This window comes from Dermatophagoides farinae, chromosome 4, assembly GCF_024713945.1.
Source record: "Dermatophagoides farinae isolate YC_2012a chromosome 4, ASM2471394v1, whole genome shotgun sequence".
Lineage (NCBI taxonomy): Eukaryota > Metazoa > Arthropoda > Arachnida > Sarcoptiformes > Pyroglyphidae > Dermatophagoides > Dermatophagoides farinae.
This window is the reverse complement of record NC_134680.1, coordinates 1,118,335-1,132,500: the sequence shown is the minus strand read 5'-3', so window position 1 is coordinate 1,132,500 and position 14,166 is coordinate 1,118,335. Positions and strand designations below refer to the sequence as shown.

Below are 14,166 nucleotides of genomic sequence, written 5' to 3'. Positions count from 1 at the left end.
CCACCGTAAGGTGTTGCCACCTTTGGTCTTGGTCTAATAAATGCACTCCACCACGAGGATGAAGCTTTTCGGCATGTATTAGCTCTAGAATTACCACAGTTATCCATGTAATTGGTCAACATCCAATGAATCATAACTGATTTAATGAGCCATTCGCGGTTTCACCTTAATACGGTATGTACTTAGACATGCATGGCTTAATCTTTGAGACAAGCATATGACTACTGGCAGGATCAACCAGGTAGCAGCAAATGTTATAGACTTGCTTCATACTCATGTAATTGTTGGTGACAATTAACCAGAATATTCAGCTGTCAAACATTGCTTGTGTTGTTGCAATAACAACACGACATGACGATTGCTTCGCACATCACTGTTTAGGTGGAAAGCTTAGCATACATCGATCATGCCACAAATCGTACAAAGTACGATCAAAACCCGTAATCTTTCGATTTCAGGCATTTTCATCAATCTTCTTCAGCTTGTTGCAATGAACGACTGGCTGTTCCACTATTTAATCCGTACATTTAAGCACGAAAAGCGAAAACAAGCCAAGTTCTGGATCCATCCAAAACGACCACGTAACCACGAATCCAATATGCGACCATCGAGCAGCTCCAAGTTGACGGGTATCTTCAGCAGTTGAGCATTTCAGTCCATACCTTAAAAATTAAGGGGAGACCCAGAAATGCACGGCGCTGATTTGAGATCTAATACCATATTAATGCCATTAGAATATGGGATCAGAACCTCAAACGCCAAGACTCAAGCGAAAAACCGAAGCTTCTCGCTCAAGCCCTACGCATTGAAGCGCGTTAACCATTTGAATGTGAGAGACACCACGATTTCTCCGGTTAAGGGTACTACTGTGATAAGGCAAGCGTCAAAATGGAGAAAGCGCTTCGCCAAGCCGAAAACTCAAATTGCAACTGCAGCACTGACACAGCGCTAACAAGTTACAATCCTCGCTTGTATCAACTTTGTCAAATCGTCGATTTCTTTCGAACGATCGTCTCGCCACAAATATATCAAACCTTGACCACGATTCATAGTATAAGTAAAATGAGCATTGCATCAACTACGAAACACGGGATATTTAGTAGCAGTATATATTTATTCGTAAAAAAGTTGAGAGAAGTAGCAAAATCCAATGATACGAGAAAGATACACACATATAAAAGTAAAAAAAGGCAGGTTACAGTGCCATTCGCGTAAGGATACATGAGTATTATTACATTGTAGACATGCGCGTTCGTTTTCAAGTCAGGAAAATTCTTGTACAGTTTTACGTTCTTTTAACATGAATAAATTGCAGCAAAACTTTTCGGACGCTTGAAGAACTTTGCCATTTTTCGAAATCCATCCATAGTAATCCATAGTAATCATTTTATCATTTCATTTTATTGTATTCAATGGTATTCTCAAACACTTTTCTGCATATTGAATTAGCTTTGAAATTTTTTAGTTTTCCAAACCAAGTTGTTCATGATTTAACCACCATTTACGAAACTTTATTAAATTATTATTCACGTCAACACTACCAATTCAAAGTGAATTAATTCAAAGTACAAAAATCAAAGATTGAAAACCAGGACCATTTGCTACTTGGTTGACAAATTTAATTTAGAAATTCAAAACAATGATGACCAAATTCACAATTTCTTAGCTCAATTTTTATTAATAAAATGAAACAAGCGTCATAATGAATTAGATTGTTTGCCATTTATTGACATGTATCGTGATGGCAATGTGTAGCATTTCAACATTTCATCAATTATTTCGAATCAATGATAGCGCCATCTAAAAACGATTGTATGCAATTATATTTCATATGTTCTCATTGAATCATATGAGAATCAAATTCGAGTTTTCAAAAAATCAATTTTATTAATCAATTAAATTTGAAAAAAGAAATCAATTGTTTAAATTGTTGGTGTATTGACAGAGATATCTTCATTAATCGTTTCAACATATTCATTTGGATTGGGAAATGAATCCATCGAAATATTCAATTCCAATTGACGTTTTTTCGTATGCGGCAGCTTAAAATGTCGAATACGTATGTGTGTGATCAGATTGGATTTCTGTTCGCAAGCATAACTACAATCGGAAACGTTTAAAATTTAAATGTACACGAACATGATTCTTCAAGGAACTATTATCGACAAATGTTTTTCCGCAATCTGGCCACGAACATTGATAGGAACGAATGTTTTGATGTAAACGCAAATGTATTGGGTAATAAGTGAACGATACATAACGATCACAGCCAGTGAATTGACATTTTTTACGCTTATGTTTCGATTGTCTATGTGTGAATAATTCATGGCGATATGTAGTGGAAAAATCACATCCTTCATGATCGCAACGATAATCACCAGTATCATGTAATAGATAGTTGTGTTTCCTTATGGCTTCAGCGTTTCGAAATTTTTTATTGCATGATTTGCATGTCAGATATTCATCTACATGTTCCATCCTCATATGTCGATTCAGTTTATTCCTGTGTGTGTGTGAATGAATGGATGAATAAAAATGAATAAAAATGAAAAAAAAAATGAAAAAAATGTAAAAACAGTCATAATACACATACTCGTCTTGGAATAATAATGCACATTTTTCATTTGAACATTGGAAAATTTTATGAAATTGTTTCAAATGTTTTTGCAAATCAAAGATGAATTGAAATTGTTCAGTACAATTTTTCTGCAAACATTTATGTTGTTTACCATTATGTACAATTTGTTCATGTTTGTTAACTTTATCCTTTGATGTACTACGATATCGACATCCATACGAACAGATGTATTTTAGTGATAAACCGAAATCCACTTCTGAATCATCGGAAAAATAGCAAATTATCGGATATCTTGTAGTAGTTGATCGTAAAGTGAGAAAAAATTACGAAGATAAGTGGGATAAAACAAATTGCAATCCATAGTAACAATCATTTAGTTGCTACATAGTGAAATCTGGATGGCTACAATCGTGTTTAACTTCGAAATATAATATTGCCGCGATACACACACACACATACTTTCCTAACAGACGATATAAGATTTATAAAAGAAATAATACATGTGTAATATATTCATTACAATTCTGTTTGCGTTTTATCGTCAGAAAATTATCAACACATTTTAGCCACAGATAATATGATCAAACCATGTACAAGATTTTCCGAACGATAAAAAAACTTTATCATAAATACGAAAAAAAAAATTCATTCATTCATATTCAATTACTTCTGTACATTTTGAATAAAATGATCATTCAATAAATTTGAAATAAAAACTTGAAAAATATTTAATTTTTAATAATGATGATGATTATAATAATATAATAAAGAGGCAAATCAAAAAAAAAAAAAAAAGAAATTATTCGACCAATTGAACCGAATCTTTTGAGCTTATAAACATTGTGACAAACGTTCGATTTGATTGATCATGTCGATATGAACTTCGATATCTATAATATCCAAACATTATTCCAATCAATAAAAATATCGGTATCATAATGCCTGCCACTATTGAACCAACTATTAAATAAAAAGATTATGAAAAAAAAATTCTAATGATGATGAATGTTTCATGTTTTATTACTTACCACCATGATGATGAGAATTATGAATATATGGTGGATTTTCTGTTGTAATTGGACCCATTGTTGGTGGTGGTCTTGTCGGCATTCTCTGATGAATACATTCAATACCATAGCTTAGGTCATCAATTGCTGTACGTGTTTTTACATAATTCAATATACCACGTATGATAAATTGAAATGGCCGTTTAGATTTATGCAATACAACTTGTTTGTTCCAACGTTGTTGCCGATCATAACGACCACGTATGAATAATTTCGATATTAATGGAGAGGTAACATTTTTCATATTATCATCTAATTCCTGTACATATACTTCTAAACGTTCCATAGAAATGTTATCAATATCAGAGTGCATATACCAAAAGAAACGAAAATGACAATTGGAATTCAAATTTTTGGTTCGAAATATGGGTGTATAAAAATCGGCATGAATCAATGGTTGATCCCAAGCAGGTTTCGGTACTAATAGAAAATAATTTCCATATGCAGTTCGTCTACACATAAGTAAACCAAAAATAATTAATCAGAACATCATCATCATCATTAACATTAATTCAATTTATTTATACTTACACAGTATTATCAATCAATGGTTCATAGCCAATTTGTCGATCAGATCGATGTTCGATTCCATTTGATAATTTCCAGAAAACACGTGTTTGATTATTGTTAGTTGTAGTGAGATCACATTCGATAAATGAATCAAATGAACATAAATGATAACGATAACAATTTCGTTCATCATCCATATCGCCACAATCATTAACATTATCACAGATATCATCCATTGTAATACATATTCGTGTTCGATTACAAAGTATTCCTTGATTAGGACATATATGATTTGCTGGTAATGGTTTTGGCCTTGAACAATTTACAAATTTTATATTATCCAAAGCAAACACAGTGGTCGATGGATTGATTCGTTGTTGATAGGCATCAAATTCAATGAAAAATGGCGTTAAAACTTGACCAACCATCGCTATTGCTCGACGCCAACCACCTTGAGCTTCATTTGTCAATGTATAGAATGTAGCCAATTCGGATGGTTCATGGCTAAAACTTATTTTCAGATAATAATCTGCCAGCGTATGTAGATAAAAATCAAAATGAAGTTCACATGTTTTAAATGATTCTCTCATATATAATCGTGGTGTTTGATAATTGCTGGCCATTTCGGAATGACCTTCCGGTGATTCTAACGGTCCATGTGGTCGCATTATAACAAAATGGCCATCCGTTTTAGCTGAACCATCCATTTTTGGCGCCTGAGAATTAATCAATTGTAATTCATTCACTTTTACACGTTGCCATGGTAGATTTATTCCTTCGATTTTTGCCGTATTCATCCATCCACACATATCGAATTCGAAATTACAATCACCACAATTCCAATTCATCCAAACCGCTTGGACAATCATTGATGAAATTACAGATTCGATCAGCATCGATTGTTATACCATTTTCACAAAGTAATCCTTTGTTATCGCATTGACCTTCACTAATCATAATGTCATCGATAGCAACAGATGACATTTGATTTGAACCTAATGTTCCTTCGATCAATATCTGAATTTCATGTGTGCCGACAAGAATCGATTCATTCAGTGTATATAATATTCGTGTCCAATCAAGTTGTTGAACATTTTTCATTTCAAATGCCAAAATTGTTCGATTTGAATCCATCCATTTTGGTCCATAACGTATGATTGATATAGCAAGTCGAGCATCATAACTATTGATTACTGTCCATATTTGCAAACACCATGGAACATTTTCATGTAGAATTTTTCTTGCACCAGAAACAATTTTTGCATGTAATTGGTCACTATGTTTACCAGCACGATAATCAGTCAGAAATAGATAACCACCACCATTACCTTGAATAGTATGATCATATGTTGGTCCTGGCCATTCAAGATCGATTGCAGGTGTTTGAAATACTTCAAAATGATAATTGACATCTGAATCAGGATATGTTGTATATGTACAATAACGGCCCGAATTAAAATCACAATCAATAGGTGCAGTACATGGATTCGATAGTATGGTAATATCATCCAATGCAATGAAACCATCCTGATGAGATTCTTTAGACATATAGAATATCAATTTCGAAACAAAATCTACACCGACATTAAATTCTTCAATAGTCCAGAATGATTTTGGATATTGTTGATGCCAAATTGGTGGTGAGAATCGCCAATCACCACGTAATGGCATATTATTTGGTAAAAGATAGATTAGAAAATATGGTTCACCACGAGATTGATAAGCAAAACGAACACAAAATTTGTAGCCACCATATTGTTGTGGTAATTGACGCATTTGTAATGTATCAACATAATATTCAGCTGTATTGATATCATTATTTGATGGAGAATTTTTAAAAGAAAATAATAACCATTCGATGTGTATGTTGTATGATCGATAGCAGGTACATCGGTAAAATGGTCCTTTTCATTTGGATAAATACGGCAAGCCATTTTAGTTGAATTCAATGGTTGTAATTGTTCAATTTCTAAATCTTCAATTCCTTTGGTGAATGTATAGACATAATCATGATAATGGCCACAATATTTTGGTCGTACTGTAATATCATCGATAGCAAATATTGAGAAAAATTTCTTTGATGATGGTCGATAAGTAATTTGAATATTCATATTCAATACATGATTTTTCGGAATATATGGTAAATCAATTTTAATCAATTGCCAACGACGTGTTTCCATTGTCGAACCATATCTGCCGGCAAGTTTAAAATGTGTAATTTGACCTAAATTTACCAATTGATAAAAATCAAGATAAAATGGATCTTCACCATCATTGTAATACCATAGTAATAGACAACGATATTTGTCATTTGGGAATGAAGGCGAACGTAATACATATTCCTTATCATTAGTGGCCGATGGATCGATGAAAAAAAGATAATGACCATAGCTTGATGTATAGGTATGATCTTTTTGTGGGGCGTAAACATTACGCATCATTTCATAACGGAATGATGTTATATTCCAAGCATCGGATGAATAGGTCCAACTACAATTACGTTCGAAATTACAATCGGCAATTTTGTCACTATCAGGAATCTGTGTTGTTGGATTTGAAACCGTTGTTATTGTTGATGATGTTGGATTTGGACATGATCCTTGTTGAATGCTAATATCATCGATACCAATATCACTATAAATACGTAGAACATTCGATACGACAATATGGAATGAATAAACATTTGGTACATTATTGAATGTTTGTTCAAATAAAGTCCATTCCAAAGTATATGTTGCATTCAATGGATATTCTGCAATTACTTCACCATTTTCAAGATTCCACATTTGAATTTTTATAGCAATGATACCGAATTTTGCCGATAAACTTGTTGCAAAATAATACAATTGTAAACAAATTGTTGATGATTGTTTTCTTTGCATATATGGACTAATCAATGTGACGGTTTTGTTTATTCGGGAATGCATTTGAACAGGTAATGCAAGATAATTACCAAGACGAGATTGTAATGTATGATCAAAAGACATTCCATCTTTTCGTGCAAAACGATTCGTTGGTTGAATTCGAACCCAGAAAATTGAACTTGTATCATATAATGCCAATTGATTATGCCATCCACACATGTTGTATTCAAAATCACATGAACCTTGTTCCGTGCATCGATCTGGTCTTAGAATGAAATCATCCAAAAGAATTTCCGTTTGTTGATCACCACGTTCAACACGAACAATTAATGAATCTGTTTTAGTGGCCAGAAAATCTATGCTCATCAATGACCATATATTTAATGATTTTTGATTCCAAGCTTCAGTGATTGTTATATTCTTTAATTTTTGAATAAAATTTCCACGAAAAACTTCTACTGAAATTGTACTTTTTTGATCAATTGGTGGTGGAGAGACATGGAAATAATAATAAAGATTGAAACAAAATTCTCTCACATCTTGATTGTTGGTAATGAAAAATGGAACATTTGCCATTCGTTTATAAAGTGAAACTTTTGATCCAACATTTTGTGTTTTATCCGTAAGATAATGTCCATACAATGTTTCGGTGGTATGATCACGTATTATGCTGCCACCAGTACGTTTTAGTTGATCTTTTGGGCTTACATCCCAATCACAATCATTTGTTTCAAAATCACAATATTCATAATTTAAAATTGGACATTCTTTATCCAACAATTGTATATCATCAATACCGACAATTGTTGTCAATGATACATCGGCTTCTAAAAATATTAGAAATTCTGAATCTATTTCAAATTCAACATTTGCCTGTTGCCAGTATCGAATTTTAGGTAATGTTCGCTTCCAAATTGTTAGATTCCAACGTTCTTGAATATTGTGAATAAATATACGAAATGTTGATTGTTGTATGCCAAAAAAATAATACCAAAATATCAGACAAAATTTTTCTTTACCATTCGTTTTAATTGGTCCTGAACTACGTATTTGATTTTTAGATATTTTTTCACTTGTTGAATGTGTACTAAGCCAATTACCATAATTATGTGGTCGTGGTACAATCAATTCTGTATGATCATTACCAGGTTCATTTAATGGAGAATTGGTTCGTATCCATGTATCATGAGCATTCGATCCAGGAACAATCCAACCACACCAATCATTTTCAAAATCACAATCTAAATCTTCAACGTGTATAGGTTTGGTATCGTTATTATTATCATGATGACAATCAATCATTCGTATATTATCGATGAGCATATAATAATCACCAATAGTAAATAAATGATTGGACAGAATGTTTTCTGATGAATAGAATGTTTTCGTATTGATAAAAATATTAATTGGTGGTGGTAATTGTCCAATGTCTGTATGGAATGTCACCCAATCGTTGTGTGTACCTGTTATTGAACGTAATAAACGATTATTAGCAGAAATAACTATCGTTGTACACATATTGGATCGATATGAAAATTCTATAGAACATCTGGCCGATGTTTGGCCATTAATTTGTGGACTTGTTATGCTTGATTGAATTGAAAATCTTGATGTCATTACTGCACGTCTCATTGCGCCCACATATCCACCATCGGCAGTATTGTTGGCATCTTTTTTTGGCATATTTCCAGGTGAATTTTTGGCCATAAATAATTTATATGGAAAATTATCACCAGCCATATTACCAACTTTCCATCCACACATTGTTTGATTATTAAAATCACAATCACCACATTGTTGTTCATCTTCACCATTTTTACATTGTTCAATATAATCACAAATATTATGTTCAGGTAAACATATTTTTTGGCCATGTTTATCGATACAAAGCAATCCAATGCACGGTTTTTCCGTTGTTACATTGTTGAATGAATGGTCTATTAATGTACAGCCTTCATGGAATATAATATCATCAATGGCGATGTATGGATCAACAAAATTATCATCAGTACGATTTAATGATGCTTCAATCAATAATTTATATGTTGAATTTGAAGATTCAGAACGTAAGATAACCCATTGTGACCAAAATGCAAGATCTCGATAATTAACATATTCACTCAATGTTTTTATCTGACCAGTTTGCATATTCCATGATTTAAACCAAATGGTAGAATTACGTGAATTTTTCATAATAAAAATTCGTAACACACAACCACCATAACCATGAGTCACTTGAAATGCTGGACTATCGATTATTGCATGAGAAACTGGTATATATTTTGTAGATTGTGTGAACAGATAAGAACCACCAACAAAACCGGTAGTATGATCGAATGTAGGACCATTACGTAAATCACCCAAATTATCTGCTTTTTGTAATGTCCAATTATTTGTATGTGGTAGATATAATTCGGCCCAATTTTGATAACCATTTTCAAAACTGAAACGTAAATTTGGATCACACATATTTTCATCCGAATTATCACCACAATCATCTTCAAAATCACAAATAAATTGTTTGTATATACAGACACCATTTTGACAACGAAATCGATCTTCACATTCTTCGTCATCTTCAGCTGGTCTTGGTGGTCCACAATAATCATTGCGAATATCACTTAATGAATGATAACCATATGTTGCCATTGGATGTGCTTGAAATTCCAAATAAAATGGGTGTCTAATTCGATTCAATTGTATAACGATTCCATTCCATTCATTTTCCGACAATGATTCTATGGCTGAACTTTGCCATATTTTAGTACGTATACCTGTTTCATCTAGATAGATGTAAATATTGAACACGGATGGTTGATGATGACCTCGGTTGAAATTTGTAAGATTCGAAAAAAATCGATAATAGAATTGTAATTCACAAGCAGTATATGCTTGATGAATAAGTGGTGAAATGATTTTTGTTTCTTGATAGTTATTCTGAGCAATACCACTTGCTGTTATCGATGATCTGAAATAATCATCATTTGGACCATAAGGTGCTTGATCAGTGAAACGAAATCGAAACAAACGATTATCATCATTTTTCGGTATAATCGAATATCGACATTGATCATGCATTTCAAACGTACATGCACCACAATATTTTTCATCCATATTATTCGGACAATCTTGATGATAATCACAAACTTTTTTCATTGGTATCAATGATTGCTCTCCATCGGTTTGACAATCAAAATAACCATCTGGTATAGGTGTCGATAATGATGATGGATTTGAATTGGTTGTACTTGTGACAATATTCGATGGATTTGTACAATGATTTTTAATTTCAAAATCATCGATTGCAATATAAGTTTCAGCAATAATTGTTCCAGTTGCAACCTGTAGTTTGAATTATAGATGAAGATGAAATTAATGATTGAAAAAAAATTAATTTTCAAAAACTTACAAAATAAAAGAATATGTCTTCGGTTGTTTCATTCAAAGCGTTGACAACAATTTCGAATTCTTCCCATCCATCAGTATTATAAGCGATATCCCATAGTTTCATTCCTTTATCTGGAATAGATGAATCACCTTGATAGATTTCAAGAATTGCCGAATCGATTGAATAAATAGCCATTGTTAAACATAATGATCGTTGTCTGCTGGATAATGAATAACGTTCAGTGACAATAATACCACGCCAACCACGTTCTAAAAAGATGACTAGATATTTTCCATAACGATCACCTTTAGTATGATCAAATGATACTAAATTTGATTTTCTTTGTAATGGTGAATATACATGCCACAATCGATCGACAAATCCATTCAAATAATTGGCATCAAGCAATGAATAATTGGCTCTTTTTGCCAATTCCAATGATTGATCTGGATTAATTTTATCATCAGTAGGTAATATTGCTTCTAATGTACAAGTATCACCATTTTCAAAATCACAACGAATTGATGGAATACATTTACCCGGATAAATGGTAACATCATCTATGAATGCCATACCTGTTTTGTTTATTCCATTATCGTTATTTTTGATTCTAAATTTTAGATAATAATCAGCATTAAACACTGATTCAGGATCCAAATTATGTTGATGTGTAAACCAATTACCATTGGTTGTACCGGATACATGCCAAATGGCAACATCAAAAAATGATGATGTTTGATAATATAATGTCATATTATCGGTAAGATAATATGAAAAACGTATACAATATGGATAATGATGATTTAAATTTTTCGTTCGAACAGATATAGAATGTGATGGCAATGATTTATCATCAGTATGATTATTATAGGTAATAAAACCAAAAAAATGTCCATTCAATGTATGTGTCGTATGATCAATCATTGTTCGTCGTATTGATGATGCTTTAATTATTCGCCAATATTCACCAAATTCATTATAAACCGTTTCAAACATACACATGCTATCCATTTCAAAATCACAAAAATCATGATTATGTGTAAGATAATCACAGCTTGATTCAATGACGGTAATATCATCGATTGCAATAATGCCATATCGAACTTTGCCACTAAATATGAATGAATCATAATCGTCATCTAGTTGATATTCAATCATAATACGACGCCATTTCAATGCATTTGTATCATATCCACGAAATAATGTGTGATTTTTCGAATCATTTTGCAATATTAATTCTAATTGTGATTGAGCACTTGCATCGGCATAGAGATAAAATTGAAAACAAAATTTGTCACCTTTTTCAAATGGATTTTTTACTTTCATCAATGGTATCGGTTCTGATTGATATTGTTGGATCATGTTCAAAGCAGCAAAATGTCCATCAAAATTTTTTGTTGTGTGATCAGCAAAAATTGCGTATTTAGTATCATTAGCTATCGATATACGAAAATATGTTGATACTTGATGCCATAAGCAAAAATTTCCATTTTCAAAATTACAATTTAATGATTCTTTTGGTGGTAGAGTTGGAATCGGTGTTGTCGTCGACGATGTACTAGATGATGTAGGTTCAGTTTTTGTACCACATTGGAAAAATTTTGTTTCGTAATGAATATCATCAACGGTAATATATGTTGATGAATGTGACGATTTTGCTTCTAAAATCAAACGAAATATTTCACCATTGCTGTATGGTATATAAATTTCTACATAATCATTGCCACGATTTTTTGAATTAAATTTCCAAATTTGTTTTGTGCTAGTTGCAGATCTTCCCCAGAATGTTTGATAATAAATGGCAAATATATCTGTATCACTATCAAATGACCATACTTCATAATTCATTCGTATACAAGCACCAGATTTTGGTACACCATTTTCAACAATTTCACTGATTAATTGCATTCGGCCAACTTTACCATTTGATAATGTTGTAAAATCTGTATATAATAATGGCAAATAATGATAGAAGAAATTTTTCGTTGAATTCAAAAATGTTAATTTTGTTACATCATGTACACGTCCCATTCCGTTACTCCACATGAATCGATCATCATCATTTAAATAATTTTTCCAACCACATGTATCCATTATGAAATTACAGGAAATTTCCGGCAAACACCGATATGGTGTCCAACGGAAATCATCAAATTTCAATGAACCATGACCACTATATTTTAAACGAAATTCAATAGTTGAAGATATTGCTTGTGTTAAATCTAATTCAACTTGAAAACGATTCCATTCATAAGCCATTTGTTGTGTAGCATGTAATTTCCAAACTTGTTTTGCCTGATTATTGTATTTAGATTGTTGATATAATGATAAATCTGATACATGATCAACAGCACCATATATCAAAAGCCAAAATTGAAAACATTGTCGTCCCAATGATTTATCTAAAGTTGGACTAGTTATATTGGCTATTGGATCGGATCTAGGATTCGAATTTGCAAATAAAACATAGCCATTAGGTGATAATGTTGTATGATCAATATTTTTTGGTGATTCAGTATTCTTGGCCATTGTTCGTTTGAGTGTAATACCGCCACCACTTGATAATTGCCAATCACAATTATTGGTTTCAAAATCACAAATATTACCACTTTGTGGACATTGTTCATGTGTAAGATGAAAATTTTTTAGGGCAACTAAACCACCATCACTGTATGCAATAAATTTCAATCGAAATGATGATGATGATGATGATGATAGTTGGAAATTAACATAAGAATGATGCCAAAAATCACCATAAAGCATCGATGTTGTCCATATTGGATAACTTGTAGCCAAACTACCCATATCTTCACTAAGATGTAAAACAAAACTATTTTTATCAACATTACGACCATCGTCCATAAAATAATAATCAAAATCAAAACAAAATTGATTTGTCGATGATGATTTATAACTAAAGTCCGGTGAACGTATAAATTCATTTTTGGTTAGATGATTTTCTATTTCATAACCACTATCTTTAATTAAAAAAAAATCATAAATCAATTTACAGTGATTTAAAAATTTCATACAATTTTACCTTGTGAATATGGTGTTGAATTTAATTGTAATGATCGATAATCATGTTGAACAAGTTGCCATTGCCAACCATTTGATAATGTCCAATTACAATCACGTGTTTTAAAATTACATTCACTTAGATCAGAATAATAATAATCACAATTGATTTGTGTTGCATGCAATAACAACAACAACAACAATTGAATGGATAATAAATAAACGAATCGAATGATGATTCGTTGATGTTGATCCATTTTTTTGTGTAGTTGAATCACTTGTTGAAAATTTGATTTTTTTTAATTCAAATTAAACAAAATTAAACAAAATTTTAAATTGATGTGAGCGAGAGAGAGAGAGAAAGAGTGAAAAAACGCCAATAGCTTTTGATTGATCAGTGACGATTTTTTTTGCCATTTAAATAGTATTCATCTGATTATCCAAGTCATGTGTCATCATCGTGTGTGTGTGTGTCAATTATTTGTGGTAATTTTTTTTTTTTTTTTGAACGAAAATAAACACCCATTGATTGACAAATGATTTTGCCAAAAAAAAAACAAAAAAAAAATTTGATTTAAATTTATTCCATGATTTCATGGCCATTGTTTAATTGAAAATAATTATCCCATTATTCTATTCTCATATTTATTGGCTGATAATTTGTTTTTAAAAAACAAACGACAAAAACTCATCATGTGATGTGACGTTTTTTTTTTGTACCCGAAATTTCTTTTTTTTTCT

At 31.9% G+C, this 14,166-nt stretch overlaps 2 protein-coding genes and 1 non-coding gene across 3 annotated transcripts in view; all 3 read right to left on the bottom strand.

The window, feature by feature from the left end:
- Positions 1 to 244, bottom strand: part of LOC124491327 (small subunit ribosomal RNA) — a 1,818-nt gene extending 1,574 nt beyond the window's left edge. Inside the window, exon 1 of the ribosomal RNA XR_006958943.2 lies at positions 1 to 244. This exon is cut by the window's left edge and continues 1,574 nt beyond it. This is a non-coding gene — a ribosomal RNA (small subunit ribosomal RNA).
- A 1,617-nt stretch (positions 245 to 1,861) lies between these two features.
- On the bottom strand, positions 1,862 to 2,951 carry LOC124500343 (uncharacterized). Its single transcript, XM_047064403.2, is given in 4 exon segments — positions 1,862 to 2,109; positions 2,111 to 2,503; positions 2,594 to 2,834; positions 2,906 to 2,951. Coding segments are annotated over 4 exon segments (867 nt in total). The 3' UTR covers positions 1,862 to 1,922.
- Positions 2,952 to 3,281: 330 nt separating this feature from the next.
- On the bottom strand, positions 3,282 to 13,751 carry LOC124500335 (MAM and LDL-receptor class A domain-containing protein 2). Its single transcript, XM_075730436.1, is given in 7 exon segments — positions 3,282 to 3,538; positions 3,607 to 4,097; positions 4,177 to 4,991; positions 4,993 to 5,996; positions 5,999 to 10,361; positions 10,429 to 13,385; positions 13,448 to 13,751. Coding segments are annotated over 7 exon segments (10,026 nt in total). The 5' UTR covers positions 13,683 to 13,751; the 3' UTR covers positions 3,282 to 3,377.
- Between the last annotated feature and the right edge of the window lie 415 nt (positions 13,752 to 14,166).